At 42.6% G+C, this 20,595-nt stretch overlaps 1 protein-coding gene and 1 non-coding gene across 11 annotated transcripts in view; both read right to left on the bottom strand.

The window, feature by feature from the left end:
- Nucleotides 1-20,595, bottom strand: part of NFATC3 (nuclear factor of activated T cells 3) — a 160,089-nt gene that overhangs the window by 28,619 nt on the left and 110,875 nt on the right. For 6 of the 10 annotated variants that reach the window (XM_035282294.3, XM_002761175.7, XM_017967043.4 and 3 more), the window contains one exon: nucleotides 3,133-4,140. In XM_035282294.3, the coding sequence (XP_035138185.1) occupies nucleotides 3,133-4,140 (1,008 nt within the window). Of the gene's footprint in view, nucleotides 1-3,132; nucleotides 4,141-5,266; nucleotides 5,328-20,595 lie in introns of all 10 variants that reach the window. The other 4 variants (XM_078357500.1, XM_078357499.1, XM_078357501.1 and 1 more) reach the window with 1 other exon arrangement.
- On the bottom strand, nucleotides 5,495-5,629 carry LOC118149803 (small nucleolar RNA SNORA48). Its single transcript, XR_004737519.1, has one exon. It is a non-coding gene; the product is annotated as a small nucleolar RNA SNORA48 (small nucleolar RNA).

Below are 20,595 nucleotides of genomic sequence, written 5' to 3'. Positions count from 1 at the left end.
TTCACATTTTTAGATCCATGTTTCAATCAAACATGGATCTAAAAAACAATATTCTTGAATGTGAAATCTGTATATGTGGAGGGCTAATTTTTTTAGAGACAGGGTCTCACTTTGCTACCCAGGCTGGAGTACAATAGTATGTGAACTCCTGGGCTCAAGAGATCCTCCCACTTTAGTCTTCCTAGCAGCTAGGACTACAGGCACATAACACAACACCCAGCTAATTTTTGTGGGGATTTTTGGTAGAGATAAGGTCTTGTTATATTGCCAGGCTAGTCTCAAACTCCAAGCCTCAAGTAATCCGTCTACCTTGGCCTCCAAGAGCGCTAAGACCACAGCTGCTTTTCTTACATGTGAGTTTCACAGGGTGACCGTGGAACTTGAGCATGCATGATTTGATTGTACACAGGCAGTCCTAGGAAATGACTATGTCCATGGGGACTGGTTTTAGGACTCCCCCAAACCAAAATCCATGAATGTGCAAATCCCTTATATAAAATGGTGTAGTATTTGCAAATAATCTACCCACATCCTCCCTTTAAATCCTATCTAGATTATTTATAATACCAAGTACAATGTAAATGCTATGGCAACAGTTGTAATATTATACTGTTTAGGGAATTAAAAAAAAAAGTCGGTATGTATATGTTCAGTACAGATGCAACCATCCATTTTCTTCCCCCCAAATATTTTCAATCCATAGATGGTTGAATCCAAGGTGTGGAACTCATGCATACAGACAGCCAACTGTATTCATCCTCCAAAACTTGGCTCAAATGTCACCTACTCACAGAAGCTGCGCTGAATCCTTCTGTGAAATTTGTTACATATCTCTGCTGATCTTTTTTGTTATTTGAGGTAGGATCTCACTCTGTCACCCAAGCTGGAGTGCAGTGGCATGATCACAGCTCACTGTAGCGTCAACCTCTCCAGCTCAGGTGATCCTCCCACCTCAGCCTCCAGAAGAGCTAGGACTACAGGCCCACACCACTACATCTGGCTAATTTTTGGTATTTTGTTTTGTAGACATGAGGTTCTGCCATGTCGCCCAAGCTGGTCTTCAACTTCTGGGCTCAAGTGATCCACCCACCTCAGCTTTCCAAAGTGCTGGAATTACAGGCATGCATGACATGCACTACAGCTCCTGGTCTGTTTCTTTTTTTTTTTTGAGATGGATCTTTGCTCTTGTCACCCATGGTGAAGTACAATGGTGCCATCCTGGCTCACTGCAACCCCTACCTCCTGGGTTCAAATGATTCTCCTGCCTCAGCCTCCCGAATAGCTGGGATTACAGGTATATACTACCACACCTGGCTAATTTTTGTATTTTTAGTAGAGAGTGGGTTTCACCATGTTGGCCAGGCTGGTCTCAAACTCCTGACCTCAGGTGATCTGCATGCCTCAGCCTCACAGTGTTGGGATTACAGGCATGAGCCACTGTGCCCAGTCTCTTGTCTGTTAATCTCTTAATGTGTTTCTTTTATACCTTGGTTATACCTTGGTTATAGAGACCTAGACCCACTACACTGTGTAAGTAACCAGTTATATACTAGTCTGACTGGAAAGTCCCAGAAGATGGGATGCTAAATCTCATTTACCTTCCTTGCCCCTTGTGCTTGGGAGTTGGAATATCAGCTTTGCAACTAAGTAGTAAATTCAATCTCTAGAGATCTGTAAAAGGAGATGGTTAATCTACAATTATTTTCCTAGAGTGAATTAATACAGAATCAGAGAGAAAGCTAAAATTCTATATCCATGTTTCAGAATCTTTACAATTTTTTTTTTTTTTTTTTTGAGAGACAGTTTCACTCTTGTCATCCAAACTGGAGTCCAAAGGCGTGATCTTGGCTCACTACAACCTCCACCTCCTAGATTCATGTGATTTTCCTGCCTCTGCCTCCCTAGTAACTGGGATTACAGGCGCCCACCACCACAACCAGCTAATTTTTTTATCTTTAGTAGAGTGGGTTTCACCATGTTGGCCAGGCTGGTATTGAATTCCTGATCTCAGGTAATCCAACTGCTCTGGCCTCCCAAAGTGTTGGAATTACGGGTGTGAGCCACTGTGCCTGGCCCTACAATTTTTATATTGGCCAACAGCTCTAGGTAGCTTTCACTGAATTCCTATTTAGACTGAATTTCACTATCATATACATGATAAAGCCAAGAATAAATTCTAAAACTGTTACCTTAAAATCCTATCTTGGACAATTTTTAATTATTGACTAAATATTCATGACTCTCTAATTTACTGATTTCACAAAAGCAGAAATTTCCATACCAACTTGCTATGTTTATATATATAGCTTCTTTTTATCCTGTGCCAACAACTACAGCAGTAGCAGTAGTAAACTAGTTGCATCTTGTACCAATACCACTGACTGACTCAGCAAGCTGTCAGGGTACAGGTTCTTAACTTGTGTAAATCTCCTCAAGGACAAGAACTCTATCACCTTTTTTTTTTTTTTTTTTGAGATGGAGTCTCGTTCTGTCACCCAGGCTGTAGTGCAGTGGCACAATCCCGGCTCACTGCAACCTCCGCCTCCCAGGTTCAAGCAATTCTCCTGCTTTAGCCTCCTGAGTAGCTGGGATTACAGGCATGTGCCACCATGCCTAATTTTTTTTTTTTAATTTTTAGTGGAGATGGGGTTTCACCATGTTGGCCAAGCTGGTCTCAAACTCCTGACCTCAAGTGATCCATCTGCCTTGGCCTCCCAAAGTGCTGGGATTTGAGGTGTGGGACACCATGCCCGGCCAAGAACTATGTCTTCTTAATACATCCTTCATATTCCCTGCATCTAGCTCCATCTTGCAAAAGGACAGCATTCAGCAATGTTTATGGAATTAATGGCCTTGAATTCCATTGTCTAGACACTGTGATCTCACTATATATTCTGGAAGAAAAAAAATGCCCTATTCAGCAACAGATATTAGTGGTAAAACGAATGCTAAGGCATGGATTTTCATAGCTATCCTCAAAGTTATATATTAACATATATTTCTAATAACAACTTATTTAAAAGCCCAAAAACATATGCCAATAAGCAATCCATAATAACTTTTTTATGACACTTGGGAGAATAAAGTTCCTGAATCTTCACTACTTCAAGAACATACCACAGATGAACTTACCATCATCTAAAGTGATGTCCTGCAGACCAATGGTTGCAAAGTTAGGCTCCTGATCTTCTGGTTCAGGTTTAATGCTCACAGTTGCCCCGTCAGGTGGAAATGAAGCTGGATCACACAAACTGTGACATATTAAAGATGAAGGTGCAGAAAGACCCCCCTGGCCTGTATTTTGTGCTTGAGTTGAGCGCTGTCCAGAATGCATTCTGGTGGCTGGAGACGGTGATGAGGCAGTTCCTGAGCTAGGAGACTGGTAAGACATGGACTGAAGCTGAGGAGATGGTGGCCCAGAAAGTGGTGAACTAGCCAAGGGATGAGAAGCTGCTGGGGAAGCTGTTGCAGCAGACCCTGAATGTGAAGGACCATATGTAACAGGTTGCAACTGAGAAGAAGGCTGACCTGTGATATGGTCAGCCACTGGAGAAGAAACAGATCTTTGTCCTGTATTTGAACAATGATATCCCATTGATTGCAGATGAGGCAGGGTATGCACAGAATGAGGTATATGTGCTAAGAGATGTCCTGTTGAGTCTGAATTTGAAGAATGAAATGGTATGGATGACAGTGGTTGACAGCCAAGATTCACTAAACTAGGAAGAGCTGCATCCTGCTGAAACAAAACTGAATCAAATTCTTGACTAGAGGCAGCATTAATAGGAAGACAAGTTGTTCCATTGTACACAATGTTAGTTTGCATAGGCTGATAGGAAGATCCCACAGGAGGTGTTGGTGTGACTTGAAAAGGCTGGTGTACAACTGAAGAAGGAATCGTATGCTGTTCTTTACTAGCACTCTCATCTCTACACTGCAACTGTGGCAGATGGGATGAGGTCACCATGGATGCATATGTTTGTGGGATGGAACAAACCAAACTTCTCTGTGTTGCCAGTACACTGTCGTGTGGGCACTCTGAATCAGAAGAAGGCCTCTGGGTCTGAGCAGGATGAGGCAGAGGCAAAGATGGAACTGAAGACAAATCAATCTCTTCTCTGTGCTCTTGCTTCATCAAAACTGAAAAGAAAATGATTAAAGCCAATATTAATATATAATACATAAAATAATTATGACAAGCCTTCATGCTAGGTTACACAACTACAGCATAAGCTGAGGGGCAAACTCAAATGCCTTTAAGGACAGCAGTTCATGTAAAATATCGTATGTGTATGTCTGTGTGTCTGTGTAGACATATATATATGTATAGATATACATGTTCTGCTTGTGTATAACATGAATATCTCTGGGAAGATGCACAAGAAACTATGCTAGAATTGCTGTTGGGAGGGAAAACTTGGTGACTAAGGGACAGAATTTGGAGGTTTACTTTTTAGTATATACTTTTTTATGGCTTTTGAATGTTTTTCACTGTGTATTTATTACCTATTCAAAAGTAAGTAACTAAAACAAAAAACAAAGCCCTATGGCCTAATAAAGTATTGAATTTGGGATCCCTGATCTCAAACCTACCAGTCACCTGGTTTTACATGTTGCATCATGTACCAGAAATCATGACTCTGACATACATAGAACTTCTGCTTTACAACAGTTCTCACATGCATCTCATTTGATCCTCTGCCATCATGTGGGGATCAAAAAAAGTACTAAAATCCACAAAATAACAAATTCTGCAAAGTTGAGAGATACAAAATCAACATACAAAAATAATAAGTTATACAACTTATTCTATAAACTAGTAATAAACAATCAAAAAGAAAATTCAGGAAATAATTTCTTTTGTTTTTTGGAGACAGGGTCTCACTCTGTCACCCAGGCTGCAGTGCAGTGGTGCAATCTTGGCTCACTGCAGCAAGTAATCTTCCCACCTCAGTCTCCTAAGTAGCTGGGATACAGGTGTGAGCCACCATACTCACATTCATTTTTCGTAGAGACAAAGTCTTACTGTGTTGCCTAGGCTGGTCTCAAACTCTCATGCTCAAGCAATCCTCCCATCTCAGCCTCCCAAAGTGCTGAGATTACAGGCATAAACCGCTGTGCATAGCTAACAATTTCATTTATAATAATGTCAAAAAAGAATAAAATACTAAGAAATGAATTTAACCATGGACAGCAAGACTCATAACTGAAAACTACAAAACACTGCTGGAAGAAATTAAAGCCCTAAATAAATGGAAAGACTTGCCTTCCAGGTTCGTGGATTGAAGACTTAATATTGCTAAGATGACAATACTCTCCAAAGTGATCTTTAAAAAAAAAAAAAAAGATGTCCTTGAGTCATACAAAGTGATCCTCAGATTCAATGTAACCCCTATCAAGTCTCAGTGACAGTTTTTGCAGAAATAGAAAAAAATCACTCTAAAATACACATGGAATCTTAAGAGATCCCAAATAGCCAACACAATCTTTTTTCCCATGTTTCCAAGGCATAAACCAGGAATAGACATGACCAAAAGCCAAGCTGAAATAAATAAGGCATTGATTTTTTCCCTGGCTTTTATGAGATGGGCAGCACCAACCAGACATCACTCTACCCAAATCAAGGACAACGAACATCATTATTACTTATTATTATGAAAGGAAGAACAGAGCTGGAAAAAATCAGGACTTCCTGATTTAAAAACTTACTACAAAGCTACAATAATTAAAAGTGTGTGCCAAGCATGGTGGCTTGTAATCCCAGCACTTTAGGAGGCCGAGGCAGGTGGTTCACAAGATCAGACGTCCGAGACCATCCTGGCCAACATGGTGAAACCCTGTCTCTACTAAAAACACAAAAAAATTAGCTGGGTGTGGTGGCACCTGTAACCCCAGCTACTCAGGAGGCTGAGGCAGGAGAATTGCTTGAACCCAGGAGGTGGAGGTTGCAGTGAGCCAAGATCACACCACTGCACTCCAGCCTGGGTGACAGAGTAAGACTCCGTCTCAAAAAACAAAACAAAACAAAAAACAGTATGATACTAACATAAGGATAGGCATGATCAATGGTATAGAGTCCAGAAATAAATCCTCACATATCTGGTCAACTAATCTTCAAAAACAAGAGTGCAAAAACCATTCAATAGGAAAATAACAGTCTTTTCAACAAATGATTCTGAGAAAACTAGATATCAACATGTAAAAGAATGAATTTGGGGCCGGGCACAGTAGCTCACGCCTGTAATCCCAGCACTTTAGGAGGTTTAGGCAGGCAGATCAGTTGAAGTCAGGAACTTGAGACCAGCCTGGCCAACAAGATGAAACCCTGTCTCTTTTGTTCTTTTATTTTTCCAAATTCCTGTTGATTTGAAAAAACATTGTCTCTACTAAAAATATAAAATTAGCCAGGCGTGGTGGCACACACCTGTAATCCCAGCTACTTGGGAGGCTGAGCAGGAGAATCGCTTGAACCCAGGAGGTAGAGGATGCAGTGAGCCGAGATCATGCCACTGCACTCCAGCCTGGGCAAAAAGAGCCAGACTTTGTCTCAGAAAAAAGAAAAAAAAAAGAATGAAGTTGAAAATCTACCTTAAATAATGTACAAAAATTAATTCAAAATGAATCAAAGACCTACATTTAAAAGCTGAAACTTACACTATCAAGAGAATAAAATGACAACTCAGAATGAAAAAAATTTGCAAATAATATACGTGAAAAGGGTTTAATATCCAGAATACACAAAGAATTCCTATTACAAGACTAGAGATTTGAATGTAACCCTGGGGTTGACCTATATGAAACGTGTGTGTGCACATACATGCGTGTGCACGCCTGTCTGACAGCAATTTTCTCTAAGATTGCTAATTACAAAGAATTAAACCTAGAGACCAAGCGTGGTGGCTCATGCCTGTAATCCCAGCACTTTGGGAGGCCAAGGCAAACAGATCACTTGAGGTCAGGAGTTTGAGACCAGCCTGGGCAACATGGTGAAAACCCGTCTCTACCAAAAATACAAAAATTAGCTGGGCGTGGTGGCATGCACCTGTAATCCCAGCTACCTGGGAGGCTGAGGTGGGAGGATCACTTGAGCTCAGAAGGCAGAGGCTGCAGTGAGCTGTGATTATGCCATTGTACTCCAGCCTGGGCAACAAAGCAAGACTCTGTCTCCAAAAAGTAAATTAAGTAAATAAACCTAGAAATGCCATCTGGTGACAGTCTATCTGAAAGTAAAGCCAACAAAAGAAAAGCAGTAGTTTAAGAGAAAGCCTAAGATAACACTGTTTGAGCTAAACCACGTCAGAGGCCAGCCTTCTCTTTTATTGTTTAAGCTAGTCTGATATGGATTTCTGTCATTTGCAACTGAAAGACCCTAATGTACTTCAAGACAATCTTTTTGTTTGTTTGTTCTGAGATGGAGTCTTGCTCTGTTGCCCAGCTGGAGTGCAGTGGTGCGATTTTGGCTCACTGCAACCTCTGCCACTCGGGTTCAAGCAATTCCCCTGCCTCATCCTCCCGAGTGGCTGGGACTACAGGCATGTGCCACCACACCTGGCTAATTTTTTTGTATTTTTTAGTAGAGACGGGGTTTCACCATGTTGGCCAGAATGGTTTTGATCTCCTGAACTCATGATCCACCCACCTCAGCCTCCCAAAGTGATAGGATTACAGGCGTGAGCCACCGAGCCCTGCCAAGACAATCTTTATGAGGTAATTTTTACTGTTTTATAGATGAGTATACTGAATAGAAAATTAAAGATTACTAAGATTTCACAACAGTAAAATGGCATCAAAAGGTCTTGAAGTAGAGGTGGGAAGATTGCTTGAGGCCAGGAGTTTGATATAAGCCTGGGCAATATAGCAAGATCCAACAGGGCATGGTGGCTCACACCTGTAATCTCAGTACTTTGGGAGCTTGAGGTGGGAAGACTGCTTGAGTCCAGGGTTTGAATCCTGAGCAACATGGCAAAACCCCATCTCTACAAAAAACACAAAAAGTAGCTGGGTGTGGTGCCACACACCTGTAGTCTCAGCCACTAGGGAGGCTTAAGGCTGACGGGGAAAAGGGGAGGACTGCTTGAGCCCAGGATTTTGAGACTAGCCTGGGCAATATCGTGAGTCTGTTTCATTTAAAAAACAAAAACAAAAACAAAAAAACCTTGGCCAGGCACAGTGGCTCATGCCTATAATCCCAGCATTTTGGGAGGCCCAGGTAGGTGGATCACTTGATGTCAGGAGTTTGAGATCAGACTCACCAACATGGTGAAACCCCGTCTCTATTAAAAATACAAAAATCAGCTGGGTGTGGTGGTGGATATCTGTAATCCCAGCTACCTGAGAGGCTGAGGCAGGAGAATCGCTTGAACCCAGGAGATGGAGGTTGCAGTGAGCCTAGATTGCGCCACTGCACTTCAGCATGGGTGGCAGATCAAGACTTTGTCTCAAAAATATAAAACAAAAATCCTGAACCCAGGCCTTTTAATCACTGAAGTATATTGTATTGCAAAGGAAGATTCCACTTGACAATTCCATCATGCTAGCAGAGGCTACAAATATCAACCATTATCCTTTATCACAAAAAAAGTAGTAAATCCATAATTTAGGATGAATCTACCTAAAAAAAAGTACTGCAAAGTAGGAATCAATTCATCTTGCTTTTTTTTTTTTTTTGAGATGGAATTTTGCTCTTGTTACCCAGCCCAGGCTGGCGTGCAATGGCGCCATCTCGGCTCACTGCAACCTCCACCTCCTGGGTTCAGACAATTCTCCTGCCTCAGCCTCGTGAGTAGCTGGGATTACAGGCAGCACCACCATGCCCTGCTAATTTTTTGTATTTTTAGTAGAGACGGGGTTTCACCATATTGACCAGGATGGTCTCGATCTCTTGACCTCGTGGATCCACCCACCTCAGCCTCCCAAAGTGCTAGGATTATGCTTGTTTTACTTAATGTGCATTTCAAAAGAGAAAGCCATCAGTTAATTTATTAGGTGTCAATACAATTCATTTCATTGTTCCCTTGGGCAAAGAGTTCTAGTATACTTTCCTAAAAAATTATCTACTTAGCCTCCTATTGAAGTGCCATAACTCATTTTAAAAATTTTTCTGAGCTCACACGTCATTGTTCTTTCAGGTTTTAATATTAATTACTGTAATTAAAATCTTCACAATCTTTACAAAATATAAGTACTTCATTTTATGTCAAAAGAAGACATCAATGAGACCTAAAGCAAAGTTAAATCTCATCTATTTACCAAACTCACAAACTACAAGTCTCTTCAAATAAACATGTTCTCAATCTTAAGATATCAACGTTCTGAAAGGTTAAGTATCTTACTGAAGGTCACATAGTTAATTGAAGGGTTCAGTGCCTGATTTCTAGTCTTTTATTCAGGCTAAAAATTAAGATAGTCCTGACAGTGTATCTTACTGTAAAAGAAGTAATTAAATACTTTTTTTTTTTTTTTTTGTGGGGGGAGGAAGGCAGGAAGGGAGGGAAGAAGGACGGTAGGGAGGAAGGAAGGGATGAAGGAAGGAAGGGAGGAAACAGGGAGGGAGGGAGGGAGGGAGGGAGGGAGGGAGGGAGGGAGGGAAGGAAGAAAATCAAGCAATGAGAGAGACATTGCCGACCTGGATCTAGAGGTTTACAAGTTGATTTCTTTTTTTTTTGAGAGAAGAAAAGGAAAAAAAAAATAAGTAAAGGAGAGGAAGAAAGAGGAAGAGAAAGAGGGAGAGTAAATGGAAATACTGCTTTATTTTGAAAAAAATTGGATATTAATAATGGCCAATCAATGTTTCATTTAAACTTATGGGTAGGTGTGATGTGGTATTGACAAGAATGTATATTTTGTGTGTTTGAAGTGGAGAGCTCTATAAATATTTATTAAGTTTACCTGTTCCGGACTTTCTTTTTTTTTAAGAGATGGAGTCTCGCTCTGCTGCCCGGGCTGGAGTACAGTGGTGCAATCTCGGCTCACTGCGACCTCTGCCTTCCAGATTCAAGCAATTCTCTTGCCTCAGTGACCTAAGTAGCTGGGACTACAGGTGCACGCCACCACACCCACCTTAATTTTTGTATTTTTTTTTTAGTAGAGACAGGATTTCACTGTGTTGCCCAGGCTGGTCCTGAATTCCTGAGCTCAGGCAATCCCCCTTGCCTCGGCCTCCCAAAGTGCTGGGATTACAGGTGTGAGCCACTGCGCCTGGCCATAAACAGTTATTTAAGGTGCATTTGAATTCTACATTTTACTCTAAGCTCTACTGAACAAAATGGGCTCCTGATTTACCTGTTTTAGCCTCTAAACCTGGCAACTGGTGAATGCTTTCCAAACAAAGAGACAACAACCCCAAGGATAGAGAGAAAGGTCATCACCCATCTTCCTGTTACTTCTGTAGCAATGTTCTTATGTTCCTGACCCAGGCCTCTATCCAGTTTCTGATTCTTGCTCAGGTATTACAAGTATAGTTCACTGTGTCTATTAGTTCCTGACCTCTCTAATGTCTTCACGTACTTACTTTATTTCAGAACCAGAACTGTTTCCTTGGACCACTAGATTCTTTTTTTCTCTTCTAATTCAGCTTGAACTCTGCTCTCAGAGAAGCCACAGTGAATCCTATATTCACATTTCTACAAAAGGAGGGAGACTATCCAAGAAAGCCTACTGTCCCTTGATCAAACCTGATGAAGGAAAAAGGACCCTTGGTTATGTAACTAGTTGGTTACCATGCACTACAAAGGAGACAGAGGGACTGAAAACTACAGAATAACATTTCTCTTTTTTGTATGATCCAATACTTACTTCTATGTACCTGACTCACATCTGGATAGCTAAATTCAAAGTTCTGCTCTGCTAAACTGAGAGTTACTTCCACTCTGCCAAATCAAATATTGCCCTTTTGCCCATAAGGGTTTCAGATTCCAACATGACCAAATCATGGACACCCTCACTGCTAGTCCATCCAAGGTAATTTACTCTTGTTTGGATAGAAACAAAGAGATCTTACAATATTTAGAATGACCTGAGTTTTAGAAACACATGAACTTGGCCAGGCAACGTGGCTCACACCTGTAAACCCAGAGTTTTGGGAGGCCAAGGTAGGGAGATCACTTGAGCCCAAGGGTTCAAAACAAGCCTGGGCTACATAGCAAAACACCCCCCATCTCTACAGAAAAAAAAAAAATCAGCCAGATGTGGTGATGCACATCTGTAATCCTAGCTACTAGGGACGCAGAGGCAGATGCAGAGGGATCTCTTGAGCCCAGGAGTTTGAGGTAACAGCTCTGACTACACCACTGCACTCCAGCCTGGGCTGAGGAGGAGAGGAGGGGAGTGGAGCAGAGTAGAGGGGAGTGAAGGGGAGGGCAGAGAGGAGAGGAGAGAAAAGATAAAAGATAAAAAAGAGAAAAGAAAAGAAACACATGAACTCTATCTTTTGTCTTATATATGCACATTCTCAAATTTAGAATGTTGGCACATGAAGGGATGCAGAAAAAAAAAATCAACTGGTCTAGTGGTTTTCAAACCATGGACAGTGTGACACTCCCCTCCCCTTCAAGGAATAGCAGGTGTGAAGAGTAGGATCCAGAGGACAAAAGCTCGGGATTTCCTCTTCCAGTGCTGATATGGTTTGGTTCTGTGTCCCCACCCAAATTCCATGTCAAATTGTAATCCCTACGTGTTAGGAAAGTGGCCTGGTGGGAGGTGGCTAAATCATGGTGGTGGAATTCCCCCTTGCTATTTTTGTAATAGAGTTCTCATGAGATATGGTTGTTTCAAAGTGCTTCCTTCCCCCTTCGCACTCTTTCTCCCACTGCCATGTGAAGAAGGTACTTGCTTCCCCTTTGCCCTTCAAGCATGATTGTAAGTTTCCTGAGGCCTCCCAGCCATGTTTCCTGTGCAGCCTGCAAAACTGTAAGTCCTCTTTTCTTCATAAATTACCCAGTCTTGAATAGTTCTTTATAGCAGTGTGAGAGCAGACTAATACAAGTGCAAACAGAAAAGCTTGACCATCTTTCATTATTTTTTATATATTGGCTTTTGTATAACGTTTTTTTTGTTTGTTTGTTTGAGATGGAGACTCACTTTGTTGTCCTGGCTGGAGGGCAGTGGTGTAATCTCGGCTCACTACATCCTCTGCCTCCCAGGTTTAAGCAATTCTACTGCCTCATCCCCCCGGAGTAGCTGGGACTACAGGTGTATGCCACCATGCCCAGCTAATTTTTTAAATTTTTAGTAGAGACGGGGTTTCACCATGTTAGCCAGGATGGTCTCAATCTCCTGACTTCATGATCTGCCTGCCTTCCCCTCCCAAAGTACTGGGATTACAGGTGTAAGCCACCATGCCTGGCCTTGTATAAGGTTTTATATGGAGAATGAAACAATCTAAAAACCATCAATTTAGTCTTAAACTTTGAGTGGGTATTATCTGTGGTAAAGCTGAGACCTGATCTCCTGACTAAAGCAGTCTCTATCCCCAAGGCAGAACCATTACAATCCAAGTCAATTGTCCAGTCAACTAGTTTGAAGACAGAATGTACTTTCCCACAGGCACAATGTTATACATGAGAGTTTGACTCTAATGCTGTCCCTAAAAGCCCCATTATTACAAAACTACAGCTCAGATGGTACCTCAAAGTGCAAATAATTGTTGGCCTCAGATGGAACCTCAAAGTGCAAACAACTGTTGGCTTCAATCACTTTAGGGATGCTCGGGTGGAGTGGCAATTCCCACATCAGAATCTCTGAGGTCCGGGGCATGGCAAAAGTTCAGGTAACACCTCTAGGAAAGGGTTCTGTGCTCTACTACATCTGCAGTTCAGGAAATTTCTAAGTCATATACATGTGTGAGAAACAGTCTTCATTTTATAAAGAAAATAAATGCTAGACAAATACTACTAAATATAATATCTACTAAAAAACCATAGCTGGGTATAGTGGCTCATGCCTATAATCACAGAACTTTGGGAGGCCAAGTTAGAAGGATCACTTGAGGCCAGGAATTCAAGACCAGCCTGGCCAACACAGAGAGAACCTGTCTCTGTTTAAAAAATAAAAAATAAGGCTGGGTGTGGTGGCTCACGCCTGTAATCCCAGCAATTTGGGAGGCCAAGATGGGCTAATCACCTGAGATCAGGAGTTCAAGAACGGCCTGACCAACATGGTGAAGCCCTGTCTCTACTGAAAATACAAAATTATAATTCTTTGGGTATATACCCAGTAATTGGATTGCTGGGTAAAAAAAAATTAGCCAGGTGTGGCAGTGCATGCCTATAATTCCAGCTACTTGGGAGGCTAAGGCAGGAGACTTGCTTGAATGCAGGAGGCGGAGGTTGGAGTGAACCAAGACAGCGCCATTGTAATCCAGCCTGGGCAACAAGAGCAAAATTCCATAATAAATAAATAAGCAAGCAAATAAATAAATAAATATATAAACCCACTCTAAAAGAATCAGCCATTCACAATTAATGATCATTCCCTCCAATGTATATTGATATTGGTTGAATCCCTATTGCAAGGGGATTGCCAAAAAGGTAATAAATTCAGAAATACTTAAATAAAAAACAAGCAAAATATTGATGGCGGTGGTTGCCCATTTGGAGTGGCTGCTGCAATGACACTGGCTGCAGTGGGTAAGGTGTGGCCAGGGCTGCGTGCTCCACCAAGCTGGTGGGAGCTGGAAACAGGTGGAAGCCCCGCCACCTTCTGAGTTGGCGGGGGGGGGGGGGGGGGGCCTGCACTTCCTGGATGCAGTTGTGGCCACCCAGCTGCAGCTGCTGATGAGGGCATCCCTGTATCTTGGGGAAGGCAGAAGCCCCACCCTCCTGGACACCCAAATCATGGCTGCTGACCTGGGCATCTCTGCACTCTCAGGGACCCAGGAAGCCCCCCTCGACCCACAGACTTAGAGGTGCCTGTTCCTGGTGCCTGGCCTCTCCCCGCTTCTGGTGCCCATTTCAAACTTGGAGAGAAGTTGAGGCCAAACCCAGATGATGTCACAACCCAGCCGGGTGTGTGCATGCTTGTGGCAGTGCTGACATGCCAGCCCCCTGCCACTTTGGCCCCCTCCAGACTCTGGGCACCAATAAGCACGGGAGGGAGGTTGAGGCAGGGCTGAGAGCAGCTGCACAGGTTTGCAGGTGCCTGCTGACATGAACAACCTGGGCGCCACAAACAGTGACAGGAGGCAGGTAGGTTCCTAGGCGGAAAGCGGTGGGTCACTGGTGAAGCCACACCGTCAAGCTGGAGAAGGCCTGAAGTCTGGAGGCTGGGCTGCCATTCCCGTGGACCAGAGTGGGAACTTATGGTGCCTTTTCTGGGCCCACCAATGGCCACTCATGGACCAGTCAGCATACACTTCCTCTCTTCTGAAGACCATATAAAACCTGGACTCAGCCATACTCAAAAAAAGAGACAATGGGACGACCAACTGTGGAGAGGAGCTACCCACCCCCAGGTCTCCTCTCTGATGAGAGATGAGAAGATGACAGGACAACATGCCTGCAGAGAGGAGCTACCCATCCTAGTGTCCTCTCTGCTTAGCACTGAACACTTGGGACACCCTGGTTGCAGAGAGGAGCTGCCCACTGTGGGTCTTCTCTGAGCTGTTCTATCACTCAAAAAAGCCCCTCTTCAATCCTGTTCACCCTCCACTTGTCCATGTGCCTTATTCTTCCTGGGCACAGGACAAGAACTCAGTGGGGCTGAAAGAGCTGTAATACAAACAGGGATGAAACAGGCTCCTTGCTCACCATGTTGCTGGGGACAAGGAGAGAAGAGTTGTGGCTTTTGGGAGCCTAACCTAGGAGCTCCTAAGCCAGGGCTGTCACACCGTCTTTGGTGCTCTGAGATTCCTGGCATCTCCAAGTTTCTGGGAGTCACCATGTTCCCCAGTGCCAGCCGTGGAAGCTGCTTGTGGCATCCCTGGTCTAGCCACAGCCTCACAGGGAGCCAGCACCCATGCTGGCACCTAGAAACTGCCACACCTTGCTATAGCCAGTGTGCCTGGCTATAGAGTGGCCAGACCGCCATGCTTGCTCACTCACACACCCCTTCCCGCTCAGCTCACCCCTGGCAGGCATAGGATTCAGGCTGGGAGCGCAAGGCAAGTGCAGCTTGCCAGGCCGAGTGGGCCCAGTGGGCTGTGGGCAAAGGTGCCACTAGCCACAGGAGTTTCCAGCCGGCAAAGAGTCACCTCAAGGATCCCGTAACAATATGATTATCTAAAAATTGTATAAGTAAAATTTTAAAAGGAATTATTTGCCATAAACAAACAAAAGGTTAAAACCTCTAATATAAAGAATTCATACAAATTAAGAAGCTAAACAAAATAATACTAACATAACAGATACCAAGTAATACAAAAGAATGCTAAGAAGTTATTACAATTCTGTAAAATTCTGTTGAAGAAAAATTAAAATGTTCAGTTACAAAATGATGTATGGCTTAGTCCCATCCATTTCCATTTTTTAAAAATTTTGTGGCCAGGCGCTGTGGCTCATGCCTGTAATCCCTGCACTTTGGGAGGATCACCTGAGATTGGGAGTTCAAGACTAACCTGACTAACATGGAGAAACCCTATCTCTACTAAATATTAAAAAAAATTAGCCAGGCGTGGTGGCATTGCCTGTCATTCCAGCTACTTGGGAGGCTGAGGCAGGAGAATTGCTTGAACCCATGAGGCAGAGGTTGCAGTGAGCTGAGACGATGCCATTGCACTCCAGCCTGTGCAACAAGAATGAAGCTCCAGCTCAAAAAAGAAAGCTGTTTATATGTGGATCAAAGGAATCTGGAAGAACAGAAAGATTGCCTCAGAACAGAAGAGAATTTGAATGTTTTAATACAGTCCTTCCATCTGTCTTTTTAAAAAAACTTACAGTAATGTACTGGCTTTTGTAAACATTTTATTCAAAATTTTATTTTAGAAAAAAATGAAAAAAGCTAAATGCTACATAGAAAGATAGTAACCAACCAGAACAAGTACTAGCCAAACATTACTGTATGCCTATTCTTCCTTATATTAGTGTATGCCACATGATTTGTAATCTATCAACCCTAAGACCAGTGATGAGTTATAGCGCAATCCAATGTTCTCTTTCCATTCCAGAGCTCTAAAGGTTTCCTTCCCAAATGTAGTATCTTCTAGGATTCTGCCTTTTTATTGTCCTCCCAATTCATGGGCTGAAAAGGCAACAAACTCTCCTGGTTTGCCTTTCAATTACTACCATTATAAGGTAGTAATCAAAATCCCTAATCTGCTTGACTGATTTTGCTTTTCTTATGGCAGTCTGGGAAGCTCTCTCCTTTCTCATTCAAGTTAGTCTACAGTCCCTCATCTCAAACAGTATTTGCTAACCTCTTGGGACAAGATGTGTGCTATACCCCACTCTGGAAGAGATCCATACTCTACCACCAGCCCTGAAGAATTTGAGTGCTGCTTAAGAAAGGTAAACAGTGGGTCAACTTGTTACAAAGTGGTATGAAAAACAAAAGGAGCCGGGCGTGGTGGCTCACTTTGGGAGGCCCATGGGTACATCAAGGGTCAGGAGTTCAAGGCCAGCCTGGCCAACATGGTGAAACCCCGTAAAAATACAAAAATTAGCTGGGCGTGGTGGCATGTACCTATAATCCCAGCTACCCGGGAGGCTGAGGCAGGAGAACTGCTTGAACCAAGACCCTGGAGGAGGAGGTTGCAATGAGCCAAGGTCACGCCATTACACTCTAGCCTGGGCTACAGAGCGAGACTCCGTCTCAAAAAAAAAAAAGAAAAGAAAAGAAAAACAAAAGGAAGGAAAAAGAAATTAAATCCCTTGGCCAAGCACGATGGCTCACAACTGTAATCCCAACACTTTGGGAGGCCAAGGTAAGTGAATCACCTGAGGTCAGGAGTTGGAGACCAGCCTGGCCAACATGGTGAAACCCCATCTCTACTGAAAATATAAAAATTAGCCAGGTGCAGCCGGGCGCCGTGGCTCACGCCTATAATCGCAGCACTTTGGGAGGCCGAGGCAGGTGGATCACGAGGTCAAGAGATTGAGACCATCCTGGTCAACATGGTGAAACCCCATCTCTACTAAAAATACAAAAAATTATCTGGGCATGGTGGTGCGTGCCTGTAATCCAAGCTACTCAGGAGGCTGAGGCAGGAGAATTGCCTGAACCCAGGAGGGGCAGAAGTTGCGGTGAGCCGAGATCGTGCCATTGCACTCCAGCCTGGGTAACAAGAGTGAAACTCCGTCTCAAAAAAAAAAAAAAATTAGCCAGGTGCAATGGGGGGTGCCTGTAATCCCAGCTCTCAGGAGGATAAGGCAGGAGAAGCACTTGAACCTGGGAGGTGGAGGTTGCAGTGAGCCAAGATCACACCGCTGCACTTAAGCCTGCGTGACACAGTATAAATCCATCTAAAAAATTAAAAGGGAATATCACCACAGATTCCACAGAAATACAAACCATCATCAGAGATTATTACAAACAGCTCTATGCACATAAACTAGTAAACCTGGAAGAAATGGATAAATTCCTGTACTCTTGTATCCTCCCAAGCCTAAACCAGGAAGAAGTCAAAACCCTGAATAGACCAATAACAAGGTCTGAAATTGAGGCAGCAACTAAGAGCCTACCACCCAAAAAAAGCCCAGGTCCAGATGCGTTCACAGCCGAATTGTACCAGACATACAAAGAGGAGCTGGTACCATTCCTTCCGAAACTATTCCAAATAATCCAAAAAGAGGGAATCCTTCCCACATCATTTTAGGAGACAAACATCATCCTGATACCAAAACCCAGCAGAAACTCAGCAAGAAAAGAAAACTTCAGGCCAATATCCCTGATGAACATAGATGCAAAAATCTTCAATAAAATACTGGCAAACCGACTGCAACAGCACATCAAAAAGCTTATCCACCATGATCAAGTAAGCTTCATCCCAGGGATGCAAGGTTGGTTCAACATATACAAGTCTATAAACGTTAATTCACCACATGAACAGAACCAAAGACAAAAACCACATGATTATCTCAATTGAGGCAAAGAAGATGTTGACAAAATTCAACAGCCCTTTATGCTAAAAACCCTCAATAAACTAGGTACTGATGGAACGTATCTCAAAATAATAAAACCTATTTACAACAAACCAACAGCCAATATCATAAAGAATGGGCAAAAACTGGAAGCATTCCCTTTGAAATCTGGCACTAGACAAGGATGCCCTCTCTCACCACTCCTATTCAATATAGTATTGGAAGTTCTAGCTAGAGCAATCAGGCAAGAAAAAGAAATAAAGGGTATTCAACTAGGAAAGGAGGAAGTCAAATTGTCTCTATTTGTAGACAACATGATTGTATATCTAGAAGACCCCATTGTCTCAACCCAAAATCTCCTGAAACTGATAAGCAACTTCTACAAAGTCTCAGGATACAAAATCAATGTGCAAAAATCACAAGCATTCCTATACACCAATAACTGACTTAAAGAGAGCCAAATCAAGAACGAACTGCCATTCACAATTGCTACAAAGAGAATAAAATACCTAGGAATACAACTAACAAAGAACGTAAAGGACCTTTTATTTATTTATTTATTTTTTTGCCAATCAGTTTGAGCTCATGAGGTTGCTCAGATTAGCCTTGAACTGATGACCTCGCCTTCACGAGCACCATGACCTCTGGCGGGAGCCACTTTGGACCCCGTAAAGGACCTTTTCAAGGAGAACTACAAACCACTGCTCAATGAAATGAGAAGACACAAACAGATGGAGAAACATTCCATGTTCATGGTTAGGAAGAATCAATATCGTGAAAATGACCATACTACCCAAAGTAATTTACAGATTCAACACTATCCCCATTAAGCTACCAATGATCTTCTTCACAGAACTGGAAAAAAACCACCTTAAACTTCATATGGAACCAAAAGAGAGCCAGCATAGCCAAGTCAATTCAAAGCAAAAAGAACAAAGTGGGAGGCATCACACTACTGGACTTCAAACTATACTACAAGGCTACAGTAATCAAAACAGCATGGTACTGGTACCAAAACAGAGATATAGAACCAATGGAACAGAACAGAGGCCTCGGAGGCAACACAACACATCTACAACCATCTGATCTTTGACAAACCTGACAAAAACAAGCAATGGGGAAAGGATTCCCTGTTTAATAAATGGTGTTGGAAAACTGGCTAGCCATGTGCAGAAAGCAGAAACTGGACCCCTTCCTGACACCTTACCCTAAAATTAACTCCAGATGGATTAAAGACTTAAACATAAAACCTAACACAATAAAAACCTTAGAAGAAAATCTAGGCAAAACCATTCAGGACATAGGCATAGGCAAGGACTTCATGATCAAAACATCAAAAGCATTGGCAACAAAAGCTAAAATAGACAAATGGGACCTAATCAAACTCCACAGCTTCTGAACGGCAAAAGAAACAGTCGTTAGAGTGAATCAGCAACCAACAGAATGGGAAAAAATTTTTGCAATCTACCCATCTGACAAAGGGCTGATATCCAGAATCTACAAAGAACTAAAACAGATTTACAAGAAAAAAAAAACAAGCCCATTCAAAAGTGGGCAAAGGATATGAACAGACACTCTACAAAAGAAGACATACAGGAGGCCAACAAACATATGAAAAAATGCTCACCATCACTGGTCATTAGAGAAATGAAAATCAAAACTACGCTGAGATACCATCTCACGCCAATTAGAATGGTGATCATTAAAAAATCTGGAGACAACAGATGCTGGAGAAGATGTGGAGAATAGGAACACTTTTACACTCTTGGTGGGAGTGTAAATTAGTTCAACTATTGTGGAAAACAGTGTGGCGATTCCTCAAGGACCTAGAAATAGAAATTCCATTTGACCCAGCAATCCCATTACTGGGTATATATTCAAGGAGTATAAATCGTTCTACTGTAAGGACACATGCACACAAATGTTCATGGCAGCACAGTTTACACTAGCAAAGACCTGGAACCAACTCAAATGCCCATCGATGACAGACTGGACAGGGAAAATGTGGCACATATACACCATGGAATATTATGCAGCCATCAAAAACGATGAGTTCCTGTCCTTTGCAGGGACATGAATGAACCTGGAAACCATCATTCTCAGCAAACTGACACAAGAACAGAAAATCAAACACCACATGTTCTCACTCATAGGTGAGTGTTGAACAATGAGAACACATGGACACAGGGAGGGGAGCATCACACACCAGGGTCTATCGGGGGGAAATAGGGGAGGGAGAGTGGGGGGTGGGGAGTTGGGGAGAGATAGCATGGGGGGAAATGCCAGATATAGGTGAAAGGGAGGAAGGCAGCAAATCACACTGCCACATGTGTACCTATGCAACAATCTTGCATGTTCTTCACACGTACCCCAAAACCTAAAATGCAATAATAAAAAAAAAAGAGAAAATGGGGAGAAATGCCAGATATAGGTGATCGGGAGGAAGGCAGCAAATCACACTGCCATATGTGTACCTATGTAACAATCTTGCATGTTCTTCACATGTACCCCAAAACCTAAAATGCAATTAAAAAAAAAGAAAAAAAATTAAACCCCTAATTATAGGATTAATTATAATATAATA

This window comes from Callithrix jacchus, chromosome 20 (assembly GCF_049354715.1).
Source record: "Callithrix jacchus isolate 240 chromosome 20, calJac240_pri, whole genome shotgun sequence".
Classification (NCBI taxonomy): Eukaryota; Metazoa; Chordata; class Mammalia; order Primates; family Cebidae; genus Callithrix; species Callithrix jacchus.
This window is presented reverse-complemented; position numbering and strand designations above follow the sequence as displayed.